This window comes from Aspergillus vadensis (genome assembly GCF_003184925.1).
Source record: "Aspergillus vadensis CBS 113365 unplaced genomic scaffold BO88scaffold_12, whole genome shotgun sequence".
In the NCBI taxonomy this organism is placed as follows: domain Eukaryota; kingdom Fungi; phylum Ascomycota; class Eurotiomycetes; order Eurotiales; family Aspergillaceae; genus Aspergillus; species Aspergillus vadensis.
Genome location: NW_020292050.1, coordinates 475,523 through 503,176, shown reverse-complemented (window position 1 = coordinate 503,176; position 27,654 = coordinate 475,523). Strand labels below are relative to the sequence as shown.

The window sequence follows — 27,654 nt, the reverse complement described above, 5'->3', positions numbered from 1 at the left end:
GATTCCAATAACGGTGATTTGCGCGGGTGACAAGGCACAATCAGAAAGTTTTGACAGACCAGCCACATTATGTTTAAGCAGCTTCTCTGGTATGAAAAATAACCTAACTAGAATAGGGTCAACCGTCGGACGACTTTAGAACCCTCTGAGCTAGGTATCATCGGCGGACGTGTCTTTGATTAGCAAACGCGCCAATTCCTCCAGGAGTAAGTAAACTAAATGAAGCTCCTTTGAGCACGCACTCTTGAATTGCACTGACCCATGCTAGCCCTCGCGTACAGACTAAAAATGAACCCTGCAGACGGTGCCGTCATCTTCTGGAAGGAAAGGTAAGATCAATTGCTGCTTTCGAATACATGCTGGCTGACAACTCTCATGCGACACTGCTAGGGTGAGGCGCGCCTCTCGTCACATCGTCCACACTGAGTCTGACGACGAAGAACAGAAACCAACAGTCTCTGCCGATGGTTCTAAAGCAGGCGATAATGACGACCAGGCGGTGCAGGTCAACCCGAAACCAGAGCTGGGACCTGAAATCCCGTTTCCGAGTTACCTGATGACAATATTGGAACATTGGCACGAAGAGAAGGGGAACGAATATCCGAGATGCAAAGCCAGTGGACGTCTGGGATCGATGGTCTGGAAAGTGTTTGACCGGAAAGGCAATGAGGTCGAGCTGACATGGTACCTCGTCACTAAACCGCGCAAGTACTGTGTCCTCGTGCTACACGAGGCGAATGGCACAGCGAGATTCGTCTATTGTGATCCGCCTCATCGCACTGTCCATGGCACATACCTTAGGCCATGGTCTGGCGCCGATGAGAAAGAGGAGCTAGAACACTGCGCAGTGCGAGTGTTTAGCAGCGACCTGGAGGAAATAGAATACTCTTCGGAGGCCTGGGAACATTTAAAAGAGCTCCAGGACTCCTCAGGCGAGGATGTTAGCAGGTCTCCTTCGGTCACCCGTCGCAAGTCCCCAAAGGATAAGGCAGCCAGAAGAAAATCAGTTAAGGCAAGTTGCTCGACAAGGTACTCTATGAGAGGTCGCGCACATGAGAGCGAAGAGAATACGGAAGTGGACTCGTCATCTTCATCAGAAGCAGGCTCATCATCTGAAGAAGAGAAGTATGTGCCCTCACCACCACACAAGCGGCACAAGACTACCGACATCAGCAATACGAGCAACACCACTGAGCCTTTGAAGCCAAGCAAGGTTGTATTTCGCCTCGGGTCCCAGAGAGTCATCGGTGCGATACGCTATATTCCTCTGGACGAATGTAGGTCGAGGAAGGAGCTATTTGATAAAGCCACGGCGTTTTATCAAGCTTGCGATAGAGACGCTCAGGTCAAGATACTGGCATGTCAGATCTCAACACAGCGTGAACAACACTACCTGTTCGAAGACAGTGATGGAGAGTTTCGCCTTTTAGTTGAGCAGGCACTGGGCTTGGTGGACAGCTTGGACCGGATTGTGATTGACGTTCTGCACGTGTTACAAGCATGATGAAGTGTTCTCGGAAATGTTGTGTCGTATGCTATCATTCAAACAAATTGTGAAATATTTCTATCAAGATACATAATTTAATTGGCCATCTCTTTTCCAGCGTGCAATTCCATCTCAGAGACACGCATTCGTCCAGAGTAGTTAGTATAGCTGACTAATCACCACGTGGTTGCAGGCCTGAATTGGGATGTGATTCGCGTCACCGACCAGCGCAATTGTGTCTTCAGCGACAACTATAGATCCATCACATCATGCTACAAGCATGAATCCCGCTGCTCCTCCATGCCTTCCCTGCCCGACTCGCCTCCTCCGGTTCCTCCCCCCGTACCCGTCGAGACCCATCCGAACCGCACGGTTGGCGTGAAGCCTACCGCCGCGCAACGAGCTCTCCCGGATCCCAACCGGCTGGCCCCTGAAGATGCATATTACACCTCGTCCGTGCCTCGGGCTCGGCCGACCCAGACGGGGTACGATGACTCTCTCCGAGTGCTGAATGGCAATTCGGGCACTGCTGCCTCCGTGGCAGCCCTGCGACCGCCGCCGGCGGTCCCAGGAGTAGGGAGTCGCAAGGTGCGCGGAACCAGCAGACGGAGACGACGAAAGGGTGCATGGAAGAAGCTGCTCTGGGTGAAACAATCATGTGCGCTTCATATCCACCCCGAAACACACATGACAGGAAATACTGACGATCCCAGACCCGGACAACTACACCGACACCGAGACGTTCCTTGATCACCTCCAGCGGAATCCCCGAGTGCGGCCCTACGATTTCTGGCCGCTGGTGGCTGACTCCACGGTCATTGTACAACATGTTAGCTCTGTGGCTATATTTGTGTGTTGCTTTGTCGGCATTGTTCAGGGCCGCGTGAGCCCAGTTTCGGTGGTCTGCTGGGGAAGTGTCGGGACAGCGTTGGGTTGGATCTTTTGGGATTCGTGGATATTGAGAGAGCATGTGGAAAATGCGCAAGTGGCGGAGCGGTCACTGGAGGGTGACGATGGCTCCAGCTCTAGCTCAATGACCAGCTCTGTCAACCCGTCTGGCACTAGCTCGCGAGCCAATGGCCAGAAAGAGAACCAGGTACATGGGCTGGGGTTGAACATGTCGCAGGGCGAGTCAAGTGAACTGCTCCGGCGACACAGCACGGGGTATGTGAGTGATGCCTACGGGGCACAGGAGCCCGCATCGCCTACGCCTGGGCCTGCGAACGGGGCCCTGGGTGGCGGTTCTGGTTCTCAGGAGCCGGACTACTTGTCGATGTTTTCTTCGCGGAATCGACAGCGGCTGTCCACTGTGAAATCGGCGTTTTTGATCTACTTTGCGCTACTCGGGCTTAGCCCGATCCTCAAGTCTCTTACCAAATCTACGGCGAGTGACTCGATCTGGGCCATGAGTTGCTGGCTACTGATCATGAATATCTTCTCCTTTGACTATGGAAGTGGGGAGGGCGCAGGCGCCACCAAGTTCCCGGCTTCTTTGTCCACTAATGCAGCGGTGATGGCCTCGACTGTGCTGGCGTCGCGCCTACCTTCTACCACTCATGTGTTTAGCCTGATGCTATTCTCAATTGAGGTGTTCGGGCTCTTCCCCATATTTCGCCGGCAGCTGCGTCATGTGTCATGGACTGGGCATGTACTGCTGACCTTGGCTCTGGTCGGGGTTGCTGGCGGCGCGGTAGGGATCACCCTGCGTGGAGGATGGATGGCGGCGGTGGTTGGCTCGATCCTGGGGAGCATCCTAACGGCACTGGCCATGGGGGGATGTAGCTGGTGGCTCATCAGCTTACAGAAGTATAAGAATGTGGTGACAGGGCCATGGGACCCTGCGCGGCCGATCATCCGGCGGCATTGGGATTAGCTGTACGCTTTCTCGGCTTTATATTTCATTTAGAAGATACCCTACAGTCTAAATTCAGACTTGTCTAGCGCTAATAATGAAGTTTAACATTCACACCCTCCTTTTTACGATTCAGCTCAAACTAGAAATAAGACACAACCTCTGATTGACAAATAGATGTAGCTTTTGGTGTCTCATCCGCCAATGCAGCCCAGCCAGCCGGTCACAATCCCACCAAGGCCCCAACATGCCGGAATGCTGTTTGGTATGTTTGTTGCCTTTCGTGGCGATTCTCAATCGCAGCTTCCCCAATCGCCATGTTGTATGTCTCAGCAAGTCACACTACCCTCATTCAAGCTATGCTGTAACTGGAAACTAGTGTTTCTGCAGCCACGGACATACCTGGCCTCCATCTCCGCGATCGAGCATCCACCCGGCATCTTCTCCAGAATGTTGCGGCGATGACCCCAGACTGATCGGAATGGTAGGAGTCGCCATCTGTCCCTCATAACGGCAGGCTCCGTTCGATAGGCAGCGAATGGTGATACAAGAGGTACATATTTAGCACCACAGCCCGGAGTGACTCAAAAGAACGCGCACCACCACCACCATATATACCTCTACTTTCTGTCGCCGGGTGGAACAACACAGGACAGACCCAGAGAATCAAAGTATCAACAATCAGTAATATGAGAATAATCGCCCTCGGCCTGATGGGCCTACAGTGCGTGGCGAGCATGCGGTTCGCCATGTACATTGATGAGTGAGTACCAACAACATTTCCCTCATACTACCTCTTTCTATACGCATCTAACAATAATGGGGAATTAATCTAGGTACCACACAAGTGGCCTCCCCGGCTCCAACCAAACTCAAGGCATCACGCACGCTATCATGGCTTTCGCCCAGTCCACGCTCTTCAACTCCGCCTCTCCCCCACAATTTACCCCCTTCGAGTCTGTCTCCACCATGCGCAGTCGCTTCAGCCCGGGGACTAAGCTCATGATCGCTATCGGCGGATGGGGCGATAGCTCGGGGTTCTCAACGGGCGCGAAAGATGAGACTTCTCGCAACCAGTATGCGAAGAACGTAGCGGCTATGGTGAATCAGCTTGGTTTCGATGGTGTTGGTATGTCTCCATACTCTTCCTCGCTATCCCCGTCCCGCAACTAGTATTGACCGAAATGTATAGACATTGATTGGGAATACCCCGGCGGTAACGGCCAAGACTACAAGACAACACCGAACAGTGCCAAAGTTTCTGAAATAACTACCTATCCCTTATTCCTCCAAGCGCTACGAAGTGCCCTCGGCCCCAACAAGCTCCTCTCTATCGCAGTACCTGGCAAAAAGGAAGACATGATCGCCTTCACCAACACCACAGGCCCGCAGATCTGGCCCTCGGTCGATATGGTGAACATCATGTCATACGACCTCATGAACCGCCGCAATAACGTCACCATGCACCATACCTCTGTTGTGGATTCGTTCAATACCGTGCAGGCGTATCGGGATATTGGCCTCCCTGGTAATAAGACAAACCTAGGGATGGCGTATTATGCCAAGTGGTTTGAGACTGATCCCAATGATGAGAAGGAATGTGAGGACCAGCCGATTGGGTGCAAGGTTGTCGTTATGGAGAACGCAGATGGGAGCGATAATGGGAAAAGCGGGAGTCTGACGTTTGAAAAGAGTGTTATGAGTGCGCCTCCGGCTAACCTGAAGACGAGTGTGGATGGCACCTGCGGGTTTGATAAGGGGACGAAGTGTCCCTCTGGGAGTTGCTGCAGTCAGTACGGAAACTGGTATGTCAACCCCACCTATCCTCCATGCGGATTTATGCTAATATGTGGTGGATGTAGCGGAACAACCGACGACTTCTGCCAAGCAGGCTGTCTATCTGACTACGGAACATGCAAAGGCATTTCAATCACGGATTCATGGCGGCGCGCGCAAGAGAACGCCAAACTGGACGATGTCATGGGTGGAGAGTACTACTTTGATGACGAGGTCAATGTGTTCTGGACATGGGATACCGCAGACATGATTGCACGCAAGTTCACCGACATTGTGGATAAACTGGGACTTGGGGGTGTTATGGCATGGAGTTTGGGCGAGGACACACTGGCATGGGAGCACTTGGGAGCCATGCAGAAGGGTGTTGCCTCCAGGTAGTAGTAGGATTATTTTTTTCAGTAGAGCATCCGGAGATGGAAGGAGTGTCCAGTGACTTTGGAGTTAAAGGGAGTAGTTTATTTGATAGTAGTATTGAATGGACCGCATATGCATATGCCCTTTTATATCCGCTCACTCGCTGTAGTAGCAGTAGTAGTAGTATGTATATCATGCAAAATTTCCATCATATATCACTGCCATCCCCCATAATCCCAGAAAGAAGCCATGCATGCATGAATGCAAGATGATGCCATATGTGGAACACCCAAAAACGCCATAAACAACCAGGGTATCACTCATGCCTCATATCCCGTATACGGAGTAATCCCAAACAGACAAACAACTCTTTAAAAAGCAAACCGGGGAATAAAGGCAACGGAGGAAAAGGAAAGGGAAAAAAAAAAAAAAACACCACACCACATCAACTAGACGTCAACCCCTGCTGCTGCACCTGTCCCTGTCCCTGTCCGGACAAAGATATCCGATCATCCAGTCCCTTCTCCTCCCACTCTGTCAACAGCCGCGACACCTCCTTGAATGATACGGGCTTCGTAAGGAACAGATTCACGCCCGAGTTTAAGGCCTCGGATTCATCCCGCGAGCTGCTCAATCCCGTCAGTGCGATGATAACGGCTGGTTTGCATGTTGCGCCGCGCTCTTTTTCGAGGGCGCGGATGGCGCGGGTGGCTTCGAAGCCGTTCATTACGGGCATGGACATGTCTGTAGTAATTTTGTTAGAATGTTTGAATGGTATTTGAAAGGGGGTTGGGTGGACTAACCCATAAAGATAATGTCGTAGCCATGTTGGGCCCGTTCGACTGCATCGACGGCTAATTTGCCGTTCTCGGCGGAGTCGAGGGCAGCGAGGTGCCGCTTTTTCATGAATGTGAGCATCAGATTCAAGTTGATGCTGTTGTCGTCGACTACGAGGACGCGGGCGCGTCGCTCGGTTTCGGTTTGTGTTAGAATGGGCTGTTTGAAGGGTGATGGGGCGCGGATCGGGAGAGGTGAGTTAATGGTATATAGAGGTGCATCCATGCCGTCGGAGTCTTGCGAGCGAGGATACTCGGCTGATGAGGTGGAGCCGGAGCTGGTGGTCATCTCTGGAGCGAGTTCGGAGGTGTCGGTTGTGATTTCGAATAGCCTCTCTCCAGGTGAAAGGTCGCTTCCGGAGGAGATGGTGGTTTGGCGTGGCCGTTCGGGGAGCTCGAGGCTGTGTGGCGCGGTGTTGCTATTCTGCGTATCGAGACATCTGCGGATGCTGCGAGCGAGTTTGTGTGGTCCACATGGGCGGCGAACGATGTTGACCACATTCGCCAAGGATGCCCATTGCGAACGCGCGGTCGTGTAGTCGACAGATTTGTTGCAGAGGATCAAGAGCGAAGGGAGAGTCACGTCGCCGGTTGGCCTCAGGCCATCCAACAAGCTCTGCTCCTCCGCCAGGATAACGTCCACAGGAGTGCCCGACGGCCATGAAACAAGCTCGAGGCCATACCAGTCGGTCAAGTATCGCGCGTAGATGGACCACAAAGGATGGGAGGCAGCGTCGGCGGGATCCACGCCAAGAATGGCGGCGCGTCGGCCAACATGGGCCTCGCGCAGCAGACGGCATTCGGTTAACATCTCCTGCTCCCTCGTAGATGGCGACACGGGACGGACAGGTTCTTCCAGCTCCAGTTCCGGGCCAGGTCGCACGAGAGGCAACGAGACCTTGACGATAGTTCCCTCTCCCGGCCGGCTGTGGATGTTGATGCTGCCCTTCAGCGCCTTGACGAGACTTCTCACAATTGAAAGACCCAGGCCTGTGCCGACGGCAAGCGTATCCTCCTGGGCGAAAGGCGTGTACAGGCGGCCACGCAGGAACTCCTCCGAGATACCCTTGCCGGTGTCCGACACCGTCAAAGTCACCAGTTCTTCGACACCATTCCGACGCACGCGGCTCTCGGATGCCTCTGTAACTTCCAAGTGCAGCGACACGCGACCACTGTGCGTGTATTTCATGGCATTGCCAAAGACGTTCATAACAATACGTCGCAGAGCTCCAGGCTGCGTTTGATAGACCCAATCGTTGTGAGCAATGTCCATGACCACCTCAACTTCAGAACTAGGTTTCGGTTTCGTTTCCTTGTCGGGTTGGATCTGGCCCTGCTGAGCAAGCGGCAAGACAACAGGCTGATCGTAAGGGGCTGCGGATCGTTGACCATATGCATGACCCAGGCACACGCCTTCTACCACCTCTTCTGCCAGAAGGGCCAAGTCGGTCGCCACGTAGGTGTCCAAGTGGGCAGAAAACCGGTCCATGCCCTTGACGTCCGTGGACGATGTCTTGTTCCGCTTCAAGCTGCGATATGTTCGTTCCAAGGATACGATCTTGCTAAAATCGAGTACCTGGTTCATGGTATCCAGCAAGGTGCGCCCACAGGCATTGATGGTCTCCAGGAGAGACCCCTGGAATTCATCCAGATTCGTCCCATTCAAAAACTCGGCGGCCGCCAAGATACCGTGCAGCGGACTGCGCAACTCGTGTCTGAACAAGGTTAGTATTTAATGAGACATGTGAGAGAACCAAGCTTACGAGATACTGCCAATGAAGTCGCCCTTTTGCCGGTCGGAAATGAGGGACTCGACCCGGTTACACTCGGCCATTATGGAGGAACCAAATCCCAGAATTGAACTGAGTTCCACGGACGAGCTGAAGACGCGCGTCTCTTCCGTATTCCAGCAGAAACACCCGGCGAACCACTGAGAGTTGGCGGAATTCCATAGCGGCACGAAGAGAACTTGAGTCGCGTTGGGAAAGTAGAGGTTCAGCATGGAGTTCTCCACGGATTTCCACTTCTTCGACCCACCCTTGCCGATCTCCGGCCCCTTTGGCGCACGCGATCGACTCTGTCGAGGGGTCTCATCGTCGGAGCTGGAAATCATACCGTCTCGATGAAACGACCACAACTTCCCCTTGCTGTAGCGTCGCAGGAGCTGATGCAGAAACGTGCTGTCGAGATTCGCGGCAGGATAGAGCACCTTGGAGCCTGGGCCCGGCGCAAACGGCTCATCGTTGGTCGAAATCGCCAACACCGGTGCAGGAGTGTTGCCCTCTACAGAGCCATCGCTGCCAGTGTCCGTGTCCAGCATCGGACTGTTGCTGTTCTCCACGAAGATAACACCTCCATCGGAACCCAGTTCTAGACTCTCCCGAATCAGGTTTGCGGCTCGTCGGAACGCCCAAGTGTGTCCCTGCGACTCGTCCACTCCCTTCAATTCCTTCTGGCGGTTACCGGACCACCAGTCTGGTAGTGGCGTGTCAGGACCCGACGACACTGCTTGATCGGCTTTATAATCCGATGCAGAGCTAAAAGAACGGGCATCGGTGCTGTGTGAGCGTCTCGACGGCATATCGAAGCTGTTGAAGGAGCCTACGGACAAGTGATTGGCTCTTTGGCTCGACGATGGTGGGGTGCTAGGTGCAGCGGCAGAGCTGCCAGCTAATGACGGATGAGAAGCATCGACGAAGCTGGAGCTGCCCTCGACAAAGCAGCTGAGACCGCGCGACAATCGAGTTGCACGACGACCTTCTGACGCCTGGCGGCTGACCTTTAAATAATCCATGATCAAGTCTGCCAACGACCCAAGGGTCTCTTTCTCCACGTCATTCAACCCATTGTGTGGTTTGGTATCCAGAACGAAAAAGCAGCCGATGTTGATGTTGGTGTGGGTTGTCAAGGGCGTTCCGGCATAGAAACGGAAACCTGGCTCGCCCTGCACGAATTGAAGACGCTTGTAGCGATCATCCTCGCGCAGGTCGTCGATCACCAGGAAGCTGTGTTGACCTTTTTCTCGGTTGTTGGGCGGAAGCGCAACAGTAGCCTGCAACGAAGGACGCAATACTTTGTTGAGTAACCGATCTACGTACTTCTCTGACGAGTAGGTACCCACCTTACACATACTCCAGGCATTGGTGGACATGGACGAACAGCCATTCCAAATGCCATCGCTAGCGGACTCGTAATCACTGACCTTGCCAGTGCGAGTGCTTTGGGCGAGGATAAATTGCGACTGACGATCTGACACACTTACATGCCCATTGAGTCAGCACGGCAAGGGCGAAAAAATACATGTCGAGGAGATGCACTGGTATCGTACCTGATCAACACGCGCTCAACATTGAGACGCAAAGCTGCCAGCTGCGCGAAAGACGTTAAAGTCGCATTAGGGTCACCCAAGACCAAGGCCTCGGGCACTAGCCCCGTCGAGGTTGGACCGATGGCGGGACCGGACTGCGATTGCGAGCATAGCGATGGGGATGGCGGCGGGAAAGAAGGATCAAGGATAGTGGGTGGTGGTGCGTCGTCGGACGAGATACTCTGATAGCGCTCCTGATAACTGGCTGTCCGTTCGGGGCGGAAATAGCGATATAGCTCGCGCACCCTCCGACCAGTGCTATGATCATCGTCCCTCGGAGGAGGGGAAGCGAGCTCCATGGTGGGGGGAATATGGAGATGGGGAAGGAGGATAGAGGGACGAGAGGAGGGGGGAAGAGATAGAGGTAGAGGGAGAGAGAGAATCAAGTTTAGAAGGGGAGTAGTTCAAGCGATGGCGTCGATTGCCTTACGCATCCATCCTGGCCTGAGTGGGGACTAGTAGATGGTGGCTGGCCCGATTGGAATAGAGTGTGGCAAAAAATGCTGGCGGGGGGGAGGAAGGAAGGGAGGAAGAACTGCTGATGGAAGGGAGAGAGAGAAAGGATGAAGAGAGATCAGGAAGAAGCAGCAGCAAGAGAAGGGGAAAGGGAAGAAAAAGAGGGAAAGCTCTGAAACAAGGTTGGAAAGCGAGCTGTTTAATATCAAGGACTGCGTGCAGGAGAGGGCGAAAGTGCGTCTGTAGTCGAGCAGAGCCAGTATTGTAAGAAGATGGCAGCCGTGGGAAGTCGGATTTCCGGCCCACGCTTATTCCACGGCAGACAGGCACAATTCAACTACTTTTGGGGGGTTGCGTCGTCAGTCAGTGCTCAGTAGTACCTGAAAGTCATCCCGTGGCAACCGAGAAAAGAGTAAAAGGTGGCAAGCGAAAAAGAAGGTATTGGCAGACTGGATCAGAATCATGGACGAATGCCCCGACGAATGGGATGGCATGGGACCTCAAGTGATCGGGATGCCAACTCCACCAGATACCCAAAGTATCAATTTGTCTAATCATACAACTTGCTTTGCTTGCGTTCCTCTGGTTCCAACCAGGCGTCTCCCGTAATCAATCCCGTAACCGAGGGTCTCCCTTCCGCGCCGTGATTCAAAACACATTTCAGATTGATTTCAGCCTGTCCTATTCCATTCGTGATTGGCCAGTCTCTTCATCGCAATACCGGTTTTGCTGTTTGGCGCTAGACTCAATCCAGTTGGTCAAGGGGTCTGTTGTGGATCCTAATTGGCTCTAAATCCCCGTTTCCGGGCTGGCAAGCCACCAGTCAGGGGCCAGTCTGGCCGCATTGGTCCATTCCTCAGGTGTCGAGGTACTTCCCGGGCTACTATCTGTCTATCTATCTTGTGCGGATTTGCTCAGCCGCTGCAGCACATCTACACACTAATGAGATGGCAAATTGAATAAGGCAGTCACTAGTAAGGCCCCATCTGCTCTCTGACGTCGTGGGGCGCATCATGATCGACATGGGCTGCAGCTGGTGCCCGTTCAGCCGCCATTCAACTGGCGGGCCATGCAATGGCGGTGACTAAGCGGTCTAGAATCCGGATTGGGCGGGGAGATTTGTGGCTTGCTTAACTGGGTCTAGATACTTGTGGATGGGTACTTGAGATCCTCACTTTTGGATGGGGACGGGATATTAAATTGAAATTAATTTGGTGACTGTGGGATGTGTTAAGGGTGGCTGTGTCGGTGGCCCGGGACAAATGCACACACACACATACTACTCTTCCTATTCATGAAAAAGATGACTTGCAGGGCAACAATTACTCATTGTGGATGCTGTATGACATTCCGCCCTCGCCTTCCCTTGACATCAGCCCCAGCACCCCCGCAGGGCTTGCTCCCACAGTCAAATGGGGCTCGATGGCGATATGACAGCTCCAATCGTCAGCAAATAGTCAACTATATGTACGATCTAATATAGATAGGTATCATGATACAGCCCAGATCTACACCCAAAATCAAGAATCATCCGATCCGTCCCTCCAATAGGGTCCCGGTCCGGCCAATCAGCCCTCTAGAATCGTTCCATCAGGCGCATCCGAACCGTCCACATCCGGGCCCGTTTGCCATAAATGTACATGGGAATCGAAAACAATAGACAGCCCAGCTGAATCACTCCCAGCGCGATAAACACCAACCGGGAGCCCTCCGCATCCAGCCAGTCAACAATGAACAGCGAAAAGATCAGCCCATGGAAGACATCTGCATCCATCGTTAGTTTGCGGATCCACATCACTCGGGAATGCTATGTTTGGTGCAACTTACTCTTACTCCAGTTCAATGTCACCAGTGCCTCCCCGGCATATTGGCGGTAGCTGTCGACGCAAAAGGTGATGGATGTCGTGCTTCCCAGGCAGCATCCAAACGAGATGATCCCGAAGAAGATGGTGGGCACAATCCAAGCATCCTTCTCCTGCGCACTCCAACCGAATCCCATCAGTCCAATGGTGGTCGAAATTGCAATGGGAATCGCCATCACCAGCCGGAACTCCGGCTCGTAGACGCCCCCGTTGCGTCGTGTCATATATTGCACAATAATGTCAGACACCTTACCAGCAACAGCGGTACCCAGCAAGCCGCCCACGAAGGGCGAGATGTAAATGAGACCAGTCTGCAGCGCGGTAAAGTTGTAAGTGTCTCGCTGCTCATAAATTGTAGCAACCGACTCGGACAGCACAATGAGCCAGCCGACAGACAAGGCATACACTACAGTCGACCACAGCACAGAGGGATATGCAAAGAGAATGAATGGCCGCACCGCGACGCGTAGCCAGTTGTCGTGAGCAATCCGGCCATTCCACGGGCGGAGATAGTAAGTAAACGGGATGGGCGGCTGATCCCGCAGTCGGTTGGTGTACTGAGCCGCCGACGTGATCGGCGGACCCGGGTCCAGCGACTCACTGCGGGTTGGGGAGATCGCCGCTTCCCGAGCAGCTTCAAGGTCATGGGGGTGAATGTGTGCCAATGGCGGAGGATGAAGGAGCCCATCCGCCTTCTCAGGGTCTTCGCTTGGCGTCGACTCAGTGGCAGGACGCTCTGGTGTGAACGATATAGGATCCTGGCCAGCCGGCTCCTCTATCTTCTCAGAGATGGTCTCTGGTTCCTCGTCATGGTCATCCACAAACCCAACATGACCCTTCTTGGACTTCTTCGGCTCTAGAGAGCTGGGGTCATCATCCGGCGGATTCTCCTCCAGGCGATGAGCGTGAGGCGGTCGACCGCGCAATCCATGGGACACAATGTTCGACACGCTACGGTAAAAGCTGGGACGCTTGTGAGCCTTTCGTGGCCGAGGTGTGCGATCCCAGAATGTCTCGGGGACAAAGAAGAAAAGAAGGGCGAGGCAAGCGCCAACGACGATAGCAACAATCCAGAAAACCCAGCGCCACCCCAGACTCCCGATGATAGCTGCACTCACTAGGGGAATCAGGTTCTTGCCTCCTAGAAGCAGAAGAGTATATATACCGACCCGGTACGCCCGTTCGTGCAGGAAGTAGATCTCGGCAATAGTGGCAGAGGGGAGGCACTCGACCGGGCTTACTGCAATGCCCTGGAAGATACGAGCGATGACCAAGCTGGGGTAGTTGGGTGACAGTGCACACCAGACCGCCGAAATAATGAAAAGGGTCGCTCCGAGAAGGTATACCGGCCGCTTTCCATACAGAATAGCCGTAGGAGACATGATCACGGACCCAATCCCAAGACCCAGCATGTACAACCCCGTTGTATATGCGACCTTCTGGGTGGTCACATCATAGGCGGCAGCTACCTGACTGAAACCGGCGGCCAAGATTGGGGTCATACCGCCTCCCATCAGGCAATAGAACCCCAATGACACCAGAGCTGCATCTCGTCGCCATACAGGCCAATTGAGAGGATCGTTCATGGAGTCATCGGGTTGAGGATCCAACACTATGTTGCCATCCGGGGTTTTCTTTTTCTGCTGGCGCGCACGAGAGGCACGAGATGCACGAGAAGAGGATCGGGACGGTGGGTAAGGCGATGGCAGCGACGAATGCGATTCGCGATGCGGTTGATGTTCCAAACCGAGAGGCTCATTACGATTTGACGAGAGTAGAAGAACGGTCCCTAAATTCGCAAGTGAATGTCAGCAAGATCATACTCAAAAGGCAAATGATAGTTCCTACAGCTGCAACGTACCAGGCACTTCATCCGTCTCCTTGTCACTTAGGATACCCAGAGTCCTTTTCGGGCGATAAGGACTTTGACTCGTGGTGATGGCGGGCGTTTCAGGGGCATTAGACCCCCGCAGCCGTTTCCACCAGCTTCTAGCTGGGTTCGACTGCTGTGCGGGGGACGCCGTGGCAGGCTCTTCTCCGGTCGCCATTGAAGTGGAATCAACGCAACGGTTCGGGGAAGGGGTCCCGCAATTGGTGAATCGAAGCTAGTATCTGCAAGTAGCCATCTAGTTAGCTAGGGCCCTAACGATAGCTTGGGAGGGTGAAAGAAAGGAGATTTTAAGGGTAGCACGAACATGCGTTGTGGGTTTCTAACCACCAGATGAGATAATGTACACACAAAGAGAGCAGAAAGACTGAACAGGCCACTTGTTGATCGAACGATGGTCAAGCAACCCGAGAATGATATAGTATCTCCACACCTCGAAGCGACTAAGCACTTATCACGGCCTGCGACGGAAAAGCAGAACCGGCAACTGCGCAGGCTCAGCAGGCAACATGGTGGGGGAGGAAGGAAGCCATATATATCCTCAGGATGCACGAAGAGCTAGGGGAAAAAAAAGAAAGGAATAAAAAATAAGGAGAAAGCCCAAACAAAACAATGATATGAATGATAAAAAGAAACAAAGCGTCGAATCAGTCGGTGAGGATGGTGGGCTGGGGATCACGCGGCTGAGTGGACGATGGCGTTTTGAGATTTTTAGGATTTGGGGGGGAAAGACTGAGATTCGAAGGCGATTCCCGATAAGAACCACCCTCCATTTTAGCTTTAGATTTTTTTTTTTTAGGTTAGTCCAAGTCAGTTGTGGTTGCTGCTAAGCTGAGAACGGGGTGTCAATTCAATGTCATTCTTTGATTGCACCGCAGCGGTACCGGATGGGTACCTCACTGCTCCACCCCACACCCGCGGTAAGACAAGTAGCTCTGGCGTCTCCAATGGCATTTCTCGCTGGCTCGAGATTGACCAGATTTAAACTCCCCGATCGACAAGCCAGACATGCATGGGCTCACATGGGAGGTCTCCAAACCACCAGCGCATAGCTGTTTGACTCAGGCCGCTTCACCAAGGTAGATAGCTAATTCTTAATTTTTCGTAAAATGTACAACGGTGACGAAATAAGCTACCTGGGAGTGGTCGGACTAGGAAACTTTCAACCCCTCCGGAACCGTGAAAATGGGCGATGGCTGAGCATTCCCATCTTTTCCCATCTTTTGGGGGAGGCGAAACACATCCGGTCGGGGATGCACGTGGCCTGCCTATCTGCCAAGCACGAGACGGTCCGTCTGTATGTCGACACCATGCAAGAAGCAAGCACCAGCACGACGTGGTGACTCAAATACCCAATTCCAATTCTCCGTGAGATTAGAATACTCTTTCTGCTTCTTCACCCATACTTCCCCCTTTTTTGGCTGCATTTTGTGGCTTTCTTTCGCCGGCTTCTTGCGTGTTTCACCCATTGACTGACCGTTTGTTGCTTTGTTACTTTGGTGGGGTCTATTTCACGAGGCGATCCTCCAAGGGATCATCGGGCGCACCAGTAGCTCATCATCTGATATGTCATTCTGGAATTAACGACAACTGGCTTGCAAGCAGCAACCAGGTTAATGCTGCAGCGGACTTTGTGGGGTGGGGTAAGCCTATGCTTGGTGTTGCAAACCAGACCGGGCAACCAGCATTGTAGAGACGATCAGGGGAGGTGAGGCCCAAAAGGCGATACGAAGATTGGCTTCAGAAAGCGCTCCGAGCGCACAGGATGACCAAAATGTCGTCATCGGATGCACTTTGTCTTTCTCTTCAACGTCCAGCGCAAGACATCCAGGTGGATCTCGGTCGCTGTTCAGCTGGACAATCGCCCGCAATGGCGGTCCAATCATTCCAAGTGCCCCGGACTGGCTCCCGGACTAGGGTACAACTATAAGTCAAGTCTAATAAGCTGTGCAGCCTGGTGGGTAGCAGCCGGATACATAATGACAATGCATCTGTCTGTTGCAGTACATCAGTCAGGTATTACGACAGACGTTTTCTGCCACAGCAGAGAGCAGACGATATGACAGATCCTCAGGCCTTGATAGACGTGTGCTATGTGTATGCATGTGCTGGCCTCGCTGCCTCACGCTCATTAGTTCTAGAATCTCTCTGTCAGCTTCAGCTTCCATTCACTTGTCATGGCTCCTTCACACCAAACTACCCTCATTCCAGAGTCAATCTTGGGATCAATTCACTCCAACTCTACCGCCCACAACGTAGTGCACTTAGTCCCTATGTAGGAATTCCCAGCTGAACTTCATCAACATGGCACGCCAGAGCGTCTCTGCTGTTTATTCCCTAACCGTGCAGATTCATGTAAACATCGCAGTTCACTTCGCACAATATCCTGTCTAGCTCCATATATTGTGGTGACTCTACGCTCTTTAGTTCTCATCTCTTTCGCAGATTTGTGGCAGCAGATCATCTCACACAATGGGGTTGTTCAAAAGCGTTCGCAACGGCTGGAATGACTTCACGCCCAAAGAACGGCGCGAAGCTGCCTGCTACATTCTAGGCATCATACTTTACAAGTTTGGCCTGGAGGCGTTCAATGGATCAATTATCACGCTCGCCACCAACCGCTACGATTATGATGCCCTTCGCGCCAACATGCCTCCCAAGACCTTCCAACGCGTCGGGCTCATGGTCGGCCTTAATCAAGCCTGCCAGTGTGTTGGATCGATACTCATGGCTCCCCTGATTCGTCGCTATCCAGCTCGGTTGATTCTAATGGCAGCCATGTTGGCCTTTGGTATCTTCAGCGCCATCCTTCTAATCCTAGATGCTTGTACTGGTGGCACCTTTGTCCCGGCTGCCCTCCGTCCTCACCACCCACAAAATGACTTTCATTACTATGGTCGTTACAACACAGACAGTATCATCCCTATTTACTGCGTGAGTGGTTTTAGCTATGGAATGGTCGAGCTCATCCGCCGCATCATTCCCAGGGACATTGTTGGCGGAAACCTAAAGAGACTACGACGCCTGGATGCTCTGGTTCACATTTTCTACGAGGTATCAGGTACCGCTGGCGCATTCTGCACTGCACTGGCCCTGATTCCTCATCTGGGGAATAACTATTCTTTCCTCGTGACACCCATCTGTTTTACACTCGCGGCTATTGCCTGGTCCTTCCTTGGAGATGATGTGTTCAAAGCTCACAAAGCGGCAGAAACCCCTGACCAGACAACATATATTCGAGCAGCGTTGAGGGGAATTAAACTCTTTCTAGAATCCATCTGGGTGGGTGCGCGGATCATCTTCACCACACGCAAGTTTATCTGGTTGCTGCCCGGGTATTCGATTGCTCTGTATGCTCATCGCTACCTCGAGAGCGCAGTTATGCCAGCACTTGCGCGTCGCTATTTAGGCAACGCCGCATGGTCGCAGATTATGGTGGGAGGGTCCAACTTGGGAGAACTGTTTGGCGCATTGTTTGTTGTCTTCCTCAATAACCGCGTGCGCACCCCCATGCCTTGGCTGCGAGTCGATGCGCTCATGCTTCTCATCACATGGTATCTGCCATTCTGGAAACCCCCAGTGCATCGGGTCCGGGATGCTTTGTTCGCTGCCCTCAGCTTTGTTCCTGTTTCTTTCGGCTGGGCGGCTGGTGATGTCTCGCTGGCGGCGTATATCCAGGCGACGCTGACACGAATGGAGTCAACGTCGAAAAATGTTTCTGCGCTCGGGGCTGTCATGGCATTCTTGTACTCTACCTATATCGTCCTGTACGCTATTACCTCTCCGCTGCTGGGAAGTTATATTGACCGCGTGTATGTGGAGACCGGGGGTCCAGTTGGAGGGGGTGACATCCATCTGGCTATTCGAAATGTGGCCAGCGTGCAGTTCAGTGTGATATCCTTTCTGGTACTTGTTTCCTCGTTTGTGCCTCGGGGATCGCTGGCGCTGAATCCGGTGGCGCTGGATGACGAAGATCTGGAAGAGGAGGATTGGGGGAATGATGTGCTGTCCTCGAAAGCGAGTGTTGTGAGCTTGCCCTTATGAGTGTGGAATTTAAACAGGTCAGCAGTATCAGTCTGTCATTGATATTTAGCACAAAATGTACCAGTCAGTAGTAGTGCAAAGGGCCTAATAGCTAATGTGAACACACTCAAAGCATAGATTACCAAAATACCAAAGCCCTCAAGTTGGTGCACAGTAGCAAATTGTAGGTTATTATCCGAGCATATCCTGTGCTCAATAATTCAGTCAAAGCGGGCCATCAGGCAAACAAATAAAAACTGTTCAGCGAAGCACACGGATCCACCTTGAACCCACTGCCAACATGGGCGTAGCTGGCTAATGAGTCTTCTCTCTCAGGTAATATCCCCGGAAACAACGGAAGGGGAACAGTTAATGCAGCCCAGGTCATAAGTTGGCAGCGACCCCTCACACTCCCCACTATTTCACCCTGATCTTGCAAGAATCGTGCAATAGTTGACTCGCAAAATCCAGGCAAACCGGCTATTCAGGATAAATTTATGGAGGAGCACCTCTGATATTCCCGATCGGGAAGTTCGAGCCACGACTGACTGAAAGCGGAATGCTTAACCACGCCGAAGCGGGAGGTGGAGTGGATATTCTTCAGCGATTCTCTCGTCCAGCATCTCCAATTCTGATGTCTGGGGAGGGTTCTTCGGCGAGTTTTACCCCCACAATGCAGGCATCCGCATCCCCGCATGCCGATCAGTAGTCAATATGGCTCTGGTCGGGTGTCATCGCGGCATTGCATCATGGCCATCATCCGAATTTCCACCGGGGACAAACAAGTCGTTTGCGTCCAGCAGAGGGTATAAATATGTCTGTTGTCCCAGTTGTTGTGAGTAGAATCAGACAAGTCTCTCTTCAGTCGCATTAATCCTCAAAATGAGGTTCCTTGGGTGTCTACCTCTCCTCGGCGCAGGGCTGACTCTGGCTCTCCCTCATGGCCGAGCCAGCTCGAACGGATCTCTTCTCTCCTATCCGACCAAGCCGCGCATCTTTATTTTGTCGGATATTGCCAATGAGCCCGATGACTCCGAGTCGCTTGTTCGCTATCTCGTCTACAGTAATCAGTTCCAAAATGAAGGGCTTGTGGCCGTCACTTCCACATGGCTGAAGGACCAAGTACGCCCGGACTTGATGCTGGAGACTATTGATGCCTACGCGAAGGTGGTGGATAACTTGAATAAACATGCTCCTGAGGATTCGCCGTATCCTTCGGCAGATTACATGAGAGGGATTGTGTCTCATGGTCTTCCGGTAAGTCCCTGCTTACCCTACAGACATTGACCATCACTAACCCGATGAAGGTATATGGCATGGAGGCTCTCAAGGACAACAACACCTATAGCCCCGGCGCTGAACTCCTCATCAAGAGTCTCACCAACACAACCTCTGGTCAGCCCCTCTGGGTCTTGTCTTGGGGCGGCGACAACGTCCTTGCACAGGCTCTCCTGAACATATCCCTCACATATTCTCCCTCTGAGGCAGCATCATTCCGCTCAAACCTATGGGTCTACACCATCTCCGATCAAGACGACACTGGGGCTTGGATTCGCAACAACTGGCCCGAAATCCGCTTTATAAACTCCATGCACGGCTTTAATCAGTATGGAGGTGCTACCTGGCCGGGAATTTCAGGCGAGATCAACTATGATTTCGATAAAGGCGGCCCAGATTCGTCGTATGTGACGCACGAATGGCTGAAGAAGAACATCCGGATCGGACCACTCGGAGCCAAGTATCCCGACTTCGAATATATCATGGAGGGAGATAGCCCTACGCTGCTGTACATGATCCAGAACGGCCTGGGTGATCCCGAACACCCGAACTATGGCAGTTGGGGCGGACGGTACGCGCCAGTGTGTGAAACATGTGACTGGGACAATCACTACAGCGACACGGAGGACCAGGTCATCGGCATGAACAACGAAACTTTCACCTCCAACAAAGCGACAATTTGGCGTTGGAGAGAGGCATACCAGAATGACTTTGCGGCACGCATGCAGTGGACATTGTCTGCTTCGGAGACGAACAAGACCTGGAACCACCACCCGGTGGTGGTTGTAAACGGGGCGGGTGGGTTGCATCCTGTCACTGTCAATGCGTCCGTGGGGGCGAAAATCACCTTGGATGCGGGAGAGACATATGATCCCGATGGAGATGGCATGTCCTTCGAATGGTTCCAGTATCTGGAGCCGTCCACGGATAACGCGAGCACGGAGGGGAACGTAGCCGATCTGAACATTACGACCAGTTCTGGTGGAAGAGTCGCAACGGTCAAGGTTCCGACAGCGGAGGACAGCTGCGATGAGGATGGCAGCCAATTGTTGCATTTGATTCTACGAGTAAAAGACACTGGGAATCCGCCGTTGACCACATACCGACGCACACTGATCCAAGTGTCGAACAGCACTTCAGTCTAGATACAGATACTACAGAGACCCCTATCCTTACCTCCGAGACCTGTCAAATGAATGTAAAACATATTGAAGCTACACACAAATCCATCCCGCCTGGTGACAGGACAGACCGCTGCTGCCAAGATCATCGTGTCCAGCCCTAACCAGTCAGCGCTACGGGCTGATGGATGCGGGAACACGAGGTGTGAGTTGGGAAGAGGCTGTCCATCCATGATCCATGCGTCTCGTAGGAGGAAAAATAATCCTCAGCCCCTCTTCTGCGCATTCGGGCATCTGCCTATGCATCATCTTTTCCGGCCATCTCATCGTAGTTTCTTTGTTATCTCATCCAGGGGCAACCGTCTTTTCTTTCCCTTTCTTTGTGGCCGCCCGCCGACCTTTTTTGCCTGTCCTCCGGAACGACTTCCCCGTCTTGAATTTTGAGTATATCGCGCACATACCTGATGAAATGCTATCCATCTTAATGGCAGCCCATCTGCTCGCCCTCATGGCGATACTGCTCGCTACTACTGCATCAGCCCAATCTCACAGCAGCACGACCGACATCTCAACCACTTCCACCACCAGAGCAACATCCACCACAACCACCGCGATAGCAACCCATACTGTTCAGGTCGGCTCAAAGGAAGATCCTCATCAATACTCGCCTCATAATGTCTCTGCTGCAGTCGGCGATGTTATCGTCTTCGAGTTCTATCCGAGAAATCACTCCGTCGTGAAAGCAGACTATCTTGCGCCGTGTGTGCCTGCCAGCGGGGAGATCTTCTACTCCGGGATATTCAATAGTTTCAATGAGGAGGATGGTCAGTTGGTTGGACCGGTATGCCTACTCCATACTCTTTCCGTTACCCTCATACTCATACTAATCTCATAACACAGCCCCCAACTTGGTCCCTAGTCGTCAACGACACCGAGGTACATCCCTCCATCCCTCCACCCACCCTACCCTATCCTCAACCCATCCAAAGCATCACTAACAACCACCAGCCCACATTCTTCTACTGCACCGCCATAGACTCCTGCATCGGAAACGGCATGGTCGGCGTCATAAACCCAGTACTTCCCTCCCCCTTCCCTCCCCCACCCACATCCAAGCTAACCCTTCAGAACTCCACCATGACCTTCGAATCGCAATACAACCGCGCAAAGACCTACCCCTACATGCTCGTCCCAGGCCAGTCCATCCCTGCCGAAGGCACCATCGCCCCGACATCCACATCAACCTCAACCTCATTCCCCTCCAACACCCCCTCCACCAGCTCACCAGCGCTCAGCACCGGCGCCATCGTCGGCATCGTCATCGGCTCCGTAGCCTTCATCGCTATTCTCGGCGCGTTGTTCTTCCTCCTCGGAAGAAATCGTGTCTATCGGCAGTGGATGTCCAGTCAGGATGGAAGACATGAGCGCACGGCGAGGTGGGCGGCGCTGTTGAGTCCGGGGCAGAGTACTGGGAAAGGGGGTAGTAATTCTGCTGCCGGTGGTGGTGGAGGAGGGCAAAGGAAGAGTGAGATGGATGGAGGAAGTGCGTTGGTGCCGCAGAGTGAGTTTAGTGGTGCGACTGTTGGGTCGGAGTTGTCGCCGCCGTTGGGACAGGGGATGTGGGGGTGGGATGGGCAGCAGTCGCCGCAGCATATGCAGATGCAGCAGCAGTTTGGGGGTGGAGGGGTGTATCAGGGGCCGCATGGTCAGGGACAGGGGCAGGGACAAGTGATGTATGAGGCGATGGTTAGGGGGCCGTCGGAGTTGGATGGGTCGGGGAGGGCATGATTGAGACTTGGAAGTAGTGGAGTAGAACAGGTGTTTTTGGTATGTTTATATTATGAACATGGATGCCATGATCATGTACTGTATCTGTTATGCTATTATACGATTTATCACTTCCGGGATATACCATTATTCAAATAATGCAATGATTCAGAACCTGCAAATCAATATACATACTACCCAGTAGTAGCAACCCTTCTACTCAACACTCGATCAAATACTCCCAGGAAGGGAAACCTAAGAGCAATCCGTTCCGCCATAGACAAAAGTTCCATCAGAGTCCTCACATCCACAAGTACCGTCGTCAGGGCTGCGAATACATCCGGTGCCAACGCCGGAGGACTCGCCGTTGTCGCTATAGAACAATCAATTAGCATTCACCCATCATAAAACATACCCGACGGTGGCGGGGGCAAAGAATGTAGGAAGGCTTACTTCCAAAAGAAAGTCCAGCAATCATCATCATCATCCGTCATCTCGCTATCCGTCGGCGCGGTGCAAGTGTACGCGCTGCAGGTACCGTAGGGAGCGCCGTAGGAGGAATCATACTCGTGGTCGGTGACGAAGACGGCGAAGGTTTGGGTTCCTACATTGCATATATCAGTACATCATTTCATCTTTCGGGATTGAGGTGTGGACGTACCGGAAGTACGAGTGTTGTGGGAGCACTCAGCTGCCTGGATGGCGGTGGAGGTTTTGGCAGCTATCATCGTCATTAGTATTATTATTCTCTAATGCTTATAGTAGGGATTGCTATTATGGAGCAAGGATGGGATACACACCAGAGCAGTTATAAGTACCAGGACACTTGCCCTTAGTGTTCGAGGTAGCCGGGTCAACGGTAGCAGCAGCCAGAGCGGCGCTGAGGAGGATGGTGAGGAGGGATTTAGTCTGCATGGTGATTCTTATGCTTTCTTCTTTCTTTCTCTTTGTTTCTTGGATATTGAAGTTTCTGGGCTGGTTTGTCGGTAAGTACTGTGGTGACGATGTCGTCCTTATATACCCACCCCCATCCACCTATATAACACCCACAATATACGTCCATCACTTCATCTCAAACAGGGGGTGGAGCCCATCTCCCGGTCTAGAAGTGTTCTGGTGTTTCGTCTCACGGTGGCTAGTCTAGTCTAATACTTAAGCTTGTTTGAGGTGGGGATCCACTCACACTGCGGGTGGTAGATTAAGGGATGATTTGCCGCGGTGCAGTGGGTTTTACCGTGAGATTCGTACGATCAATGTATTATTGGGGCGGATGACAGATCCTTTGTCGAATGGTCTAGCTTTCTAGTAGTGTTGTGTATGCTTAATATGAGAGATGTGGGTACGGTTTGCGTTGGTGGTTGCCTAGACATCGGGCTTATCTGATGTAGTCTACGTGGACGTGTGTGGGTGGGTTGCCGAGTCAGGCCATACTTGATACATTGGATGCTGGAGTTTAGGTTGTGAGTACGTATTCCTACTTGGCAGGCTATGGTGGATACTTTCTACTGCGGGATTGATGGGCATGACACTCCGTTATTTTTTGGTCTGTTCTAGATCGACTTCTATCTGTCGCGTCAGTCATTTCCGGCCGTTCGTCAGTCGTAAATCCACCAAGTTTCCCCAAGTCATAATTTCATGATAAGATATTCCTCTGTGAAAAATCCATCTTCCTCATACGCCGTCTCTCTACCGCGTTGAAGTCGTAGATCATAACCAAACTCCCGGCCTGACCAGCCATCATGCTTCGACATGGCTGCGTACCTCCAGAGGCACACAGTCCGGCCCGAGCTTCGTCACCAAAATTTCTGCTCTGTCGGGTGTCCAATCTCCTATACCGGCTCCTAAATCAGCCAATGGAATAACCATGTCGAGGTCCAGCGCTGAGGGATCCAAGTCCGCATTGGACGTAACGATGGCTCGGATGAGTTGGTGTGCAGACGTCCGACCTGCTATGCCGCAGCCTGCCCTCTTGCACACCGGAATGGCGACCTCAAAGACCTGAGCTTCCGCTGATCCCCCAAGCGTGGCATTCATATCAGGGAACCTCCACCGACTATGAACAAGCTGTCCCAATCGCATGATCAGCCGGCGTCGGGGTCCATCCTCCAGTCCGGATTTGCTAGTCCGTGTGAACATGATAGGTTGGTGCACGAATTTGCGGGCGGGAGTTGGCTCAGAGCAAATTGCGCAGGCAAATTTGGCGATCTGGGGAAGGCACTGCTCGTTGTACTTTATGATGTCTTTGCATTTCACTGCCTTGTCGGCTTTGTTTTTGCACGAGTTCGGGAAAAAGTCCTGGCGCCAATCGGATGTGAGTACAATGCAGCTGAGATGGACGGGTCGATCTTTCTGAGCACGTGGACTTCCCACGAAAACGGTGATGGCGATCGGGTAGAGCTTTTCGCGTTCTGGCTCAACGATTTGGAAGGACAGGGAGCTTGGGGAGCTGGCTCCACTGACGATATCGTAGTCTTCCATGCTGTCGGTGCTGTCGTCACTGAAGTGGCTGTGCTCCTCAAGGCTGGAGGGATCAATTTCGAGATGATCGGAATTATCGCTAATACTCAGCAACTGCGTGGCCGGAGCTTTCTCAGTCTCATTCTGATAGATCTCAGACCAGGCGGAGGCGGAGGCGAAGCCAAAGCCACTGCTGGCGCTCAGCCGCGCTCGAGGAGAGTCGGATTGGGAAGCAAGGGTGCTGCCGGGACTGGAGGCAAGGGACCCGATTGGGCTGGCGAGCGTGTTGTTGATTGTTGTTGAGTCCGACATCTTCGAAGCCGATACCCAGGAGAGTCAACAAAGATGAGGCTGACGTCATGAGCGGTGACAGGGACGTGCCATAGTGAAAATTTCATATACGATGAGTTTGTAGTGAGAGAAGGCTGATAACACTGAATGCATTGCTAGTGAATGGCCTATTGGTGTTGCACAGCAGCGATAAGAACATCTGCCATGATTCACATTCGGTAGGATAATAAGATTAAGATCCTCATTTCATCAAGTACGCACTTGATTGCACTGGAAGCTGAGTACGTAGATAGATTCCAGGCCAAGTGTTTTGTGGGTGGTACTAATAGGTGTGCAGCGCCCGGAGAGATGTAGATGGAGAGGCAGCCAGGCACGACTATCAAAGAGGGGGGATATTAATAGTTAGTTTAAGTACTAGTTAGTCGGCGGCCCGCCAGTCATCTTAATTCAACCGGGCCCGATTGGGTTGAGGGGTCAGCATTCAGCTGTAAGTCTACAGTGGAAGAAGGCTCAGCTGGACCCCAGAATTACCCCAAATTGTACATAATGAGACAGCTGAAACAAGAAATTGTTGCATCGATTGCAGCCAGTTGCAAGCCAGACGATGGCTGGCCAAGGAGTGGAGGAGGAATTATTAGGGTACTACTTAAGTAAATGGGGAAAGAACCAGACCACCGCAAGCGGGCACCACGTGATGTGGAGGCGGCATTGCCCCTTTGCGGCCGGAAAAGAAACCTCCCAGATTCCTGCTTCCTGCCACCCTCGACGACCGCTTATCGGCTTCGCTCCTTTTCCTTCTTGCATGTATTCTACTTGTTTGCTTCATATGACCAGTCCACTTCGTTGACTCCGCGCTTCGTTTATCGTCTCGCCATTGTTCCCGATCGCGTGTCTTGAGTCCGCTCGGATCGCTGTCGTGGCTTGATTTACACCGATCGACGTACCTGGAACCAAACTTTCTCGTCAATCCTTCATTTACGGCCTTTTCTTATCCGTTCATGTGGACTACTGCTTGTATCAACTACACTACGTTTTAATCTCTTTGCAATTGATCCAACTGTGACGATAACAGCCCTACACCATGAAGATTCATTCTTCGTCGCTTCTCCTCTTCCTCCTTCCTGCGCTTTCGGTCGCGCTCACGGATCCGAGCTCGGCCAACAACGGTGCAAAGGACGCTCTTCTCGCGGAGCGGGAAGCTTCGACTCCAAATGCCGTCGAAATAGATGCCGCCGCCGCACCCAAGCCCGCCAAAGGGACGCTGGACGCCCCGATCGACGGCAAGGATGGTCGGCCACATGCGGGTCCCTGGGTGGAAACAAGTGCAGAGCGGGATCGCAAGAAGACGGGCTCTACCACCTTGTCGGAGGAGAAGGCAAAGATTGATCCTAAAGCGGAACAATTGGGTCCTGATGGCAACCCAATTCCTTACTCGAACGACGGCGTGATGGATGATCCTCATCGGACGGGCCCCAAGGAGGGTACTCGTGGGACAGAAGGTGGGGTGTCTGAGAAGTTGAGGGAACCATACAACAATGAAAAGACGCCGGGCAGTCCGAAGGAGGCTCCTCCATTGCCGCACAGTGAGCAGCAAAAGCTGCCAGTGGCGGGTCAGGATGCTGATGTCAAGGACACCAAGGGATCGAGCACCGACTCGACCCTCGGAAAATTGGAGGTATTTGCGACCTTAATCATGAAATTTGGTACCGCTTGCTGATGTATTCTAGAAACCCGCAGATTTGCCAGAAAAGCCCCACGACATCCCACCTCCCAAGTCCCCGGCCACAGTCAAAGATAGCCCTCTCGGTCTCGATAAGCATGGCTCCGCGGGCAACAAGCCTGGCGAGCCGCTGGAGGAGGGAACTGCATTCCATTCGTTGTTGTTTTCCTTTACCATGATCATCGTATCTGAGATTGGTGACAAGACTTTCCTGGTTGCCGCGCTCATGGCTATGCGTCATCCGCGTTTGCTTGTCTTCTCCGCCGCTTTCAGCGCCCTCATCTTCATGACTGTTCTCTCGGCTGTCCTAGGGCACGCGGTACCTACTCTGATCCCCAAGTCTCTGACAAAATTGTTGGCTGCCGTTCTGTTCTTCGTGTTCGGTTTGAAGATGCTCAAGGAGGGTCGCGAAATGTCGCCCGACGAGGGTGTTGGAGAGGAGATGAAGGAGGTCGAAATGGAACTGGAAGAAAAGGAGCAAGAGCAGCTGCGTATGAACCGTCGCCGTTCGTCCGTGACTCCTCACTCGTTGGAAGCTGGCCGCGTCGGTCGTCGCAAGTCTCGCTCCTCCGGCAACCGTCTTCCCTCACCTCCCGAGAGTGTTTCATCGTCGTCCTCTCGTGCTTCCTCTCCCTCTGGCAACCGCTGGAATGATGTTCTTGTCGGAATGAACAACCTTTTCTCGCTTCTTCTCAGTCCCGCCTGGGTTCAGACTTTCGTTATGACCTTCCTGGGCGAGTGGGGTGACCGCAGTCAGATTGCAACCATTGCTATGGCTGCCGGTCAAGATTACTGGTGGGTGACCATCGGTGCTATCTCCGGACACGGACTTTGCACTGCGGCCGCCGTTATTGGCGGCAGTGCTATTGCTGGCAAGGTCAGCATGCGCGTCGGTATGTACTCCTCCTTCCTAGTTTCACGGCTGTTGCTAACGTGTCACAGTAACGCTGGGCGGTGCCACGGCATTCTTGGTATTTGGTGTCATCTACTTGTTTGAAGCTGTCTATTAGACCTTCATTTGCTCCCGCTTATGTCTTACTTAACGGGTGGTTCTCTTCAGTATAGATTATGCGATATGGTGCTTGTAATATTCGCGCCT

At 52.7% G+C, this 27,654-nt stretch overlaps 10 protein-coding genes across 10 annotated transcripts; 6 read left to right on the top strand and 4 right to left on the bottom strand.

Moving 5' to 3' along the window:
- Positions 1 to 288: 288 nt before the first annotated feature.
- Positions 289 to 3,451, top strand: pigc (phosphatidylinositol N-acetylglucosaminyltransferase; the record flags this gene model as incomplete). Its single annotated transcript, XM_025710072.1, has 4 exons — positions 289 to 329; positions 391 to 1,247; positions 1,680 to 2,144; positions 2,200 to 3,451. 4 exons carry the CDS (start codon positions 289 to 291, stop codon positions 3,357 to 3,359), a joined length of 2,523 nt encoding a protein of 840 aa, XP_025562646.1. The 3' UTR covers positions 3,360 to 3,451.
- A 417-nt stretch (positions 3,452 to 3,868) lies between these two features.
- Positions 3,869 to 5,635, top strand: BO88DRAFT_366257 (glycosyl hydrolase, family 18). Its single transcript, XM_025704029.1, has 4 exons — positions 3,869 to 4,101; positions 4,175 to 4,467; positions 4,531 to 5,143; positions 5,201 to 5,635. The coding sequence occupies exons 1-4, from the start codon at positions 4,028 to 4,030 to the stop codon at positions 5,511 to 5,513; spliced, it is 1,293 nt and encodes a 430-aa protein (XP_025562645.1). The 5' UTR covers positions 3,869 to 4,027; the 3' UTR covers positions 5,514 to 5,635.
- Positions 5,636 to 5,907: 272 nt separating this feature from the next.
- Positions 5,908 to 10,271, bottom strand: BO88DRAFT_405198 (putative sensor histidine kinase/response regulator). The gene is made up of 4 exons (XM_025706814.1): positions 9,654 to 10,271; positions 8,089 to 9,582; positions 6,293 to 8,040; positions 5,908 to 6,233 (listed from the first exon to the last, which is right to left on the bottom strand). The coding sequence occupies exons 1-4, from the start codon at positions 9,989 to 9,991 to the stop codon at positions 5,935 to 5,937; spliced, it is 3,879 nt and encodes a 1,292-aa protein (XP_025562644.1). The 5' UTR covers positions 9,992 to 10,271; the 3' UTR covers positions 5,908 to 5,934.
- Positions 10,272 to 11,724: 1,453 nt separating this feature from the next.
- Positions 11,725 to 14,058, bottom strand: BO88DRAFT_425803 (putative MFS transporter; the record flags this gene model as incomplete). Its single annotated transcript, XM_025708862.1, has 3 exons — positions 11,725 to 11,912; positions 11,976 to 13,799; positions 13,872 to 14,058. 3 exons carry the CDS (start codon positions 14,056 to 14,058, stop codon positions 11,725 to 11,727), a joined length of 2,199 nt encoding a protein of 732 aa, XP_025562643.1.
- A 2,493-nt stretch (positions 14,059 to 16,551) lies between these two features.
- Positions 16,552 to 18,044, top strand: BO88DRAFT_405196 (uncharacterized protein). Its single transcript, XM_025706813.1, has one exon. It carries the CDS (start codon positions 16,626 to 16,628, stop codon positions 17,940 to 17,942), a length of 1,317 nt encoding a protein of 438 aa, XP_025562642.1. The 5' UTR covers positions 16,552 to 16,625; the 3' UTR covers positions 17,943 to 18,044.
- A 759-nt stretch (positions 18,045 to 18,803) lies between these two features.
- On the top strand, positions 18,804 to 20,373 carry BO88DRAFT_389151 (DUF1593-domain-containing protein; the record flags this gene model as incomplete). Its single annotated transcript, XM_025704901.1, has 2 exons — positions 18,804 to 19,178; positions 19,229 to 20,373. 2 exons carry the CDS (start codon positions 18,804 to 18,806, stop codon positions 20,342 to 20,344), a joined length of 1,491 nt encoding a protein of 496 aa, XP_025562641.1. The 3' UTR covers positions 20,345 to 20,373.
- A 184-nt stretch (positions 20,374 to 20,557) lies between these two features.
- Positions 20,558 to 22,259, top strand: BO88DRAFT_405195 (uncharacterized protein). Its single transcript, XM_025706812.1, has 4 exons — positions 20,558 to 21,161; positions 21,221 to 21,256; positions 21,329 to 21,397; positions 21,449 to 22,259. The coding sequence occupies exons 1-4, from the start codon at positions 20,790 to 20,792 to the stop codon at positions 22,106 to 22,108; spliced, it is 1,137 nt and encodes a 378-aa protein (XP_025562640.1). The 5' UTR covers positions 20,558 to 20,789; the 3' UTR covers positions 22,109 to 22,259.
- Positions 22,260 to 22,300: 41 nt separating this feature from the next.
- On the bottom strand, positions 22,301 to 23,362 carry BO88DRAFT_389147 (uncharacterized protein). Its single transcript, XM_025704900.1, has 4 exons — positions 22,888 to 23,362; positions 22,749 to 22,808; positions 22,541 to 22,691; positions 22,301 to 22,460 (listed from the first exon to the last, which is right to left on the bottom strand). The coding sequence occupies exons 1-4, from the start codon at positions 23,000 to 23,002 to the stop codon at positions 22,343 to 22,345; spliced, it is 444 nt and encodes a 147-aa protein (XP_025562639.1). The 5' UTR covers positions 23,003 to 23,362; the 3' UTR covers positions 22,301 to 22,342.
- Positions 23,363 to 23,610: 248 nt separating this feature from the next.
- Positions 23,611 to 25,171, bottom strand: BO88DRAFT_405193 (uncharacterized protein). Its single transcript, XM_025706811.1, has one exon. The coding sequence runs from the start codon at positions 24,854 to 24,856 to the stop codon at positions 23,825 to 23,827; it is 1,032 nt and encodes a 343-aa protein (XP_025562638.1). The 5' UTR covers positions 24,857 to 25,171; the 3' UTR covers positions 23,611 to 23,824.
- A 418-nt stretch (positions 25,172 to 25,589) lies between these two features.
- Positions 25,590 to 27,565, top strand: BO88DRAFT_444066 (TMEM165/GDT1 family protein; the record flags this gene model as incomplete). The annotated part of the gene is made up of 3 exons (XM_025710071.1): positions 25,590 to 26,510; positions 26,563 to 27,448; positions 27,498 to 27,565. Exons 1-3 carry the CDS (start codon positions 25,917 to 25,919, stop codon positions 27,563 to 27,565), a joined length of 1,548 nt encoding a protein of 515 aa, XP_025562637.1. The 5' UTR covers positions 25,590 to 25,916.
- Between the last annotated feature and the right edge of the window lie 89 nt (positions 27,566 to 27,654).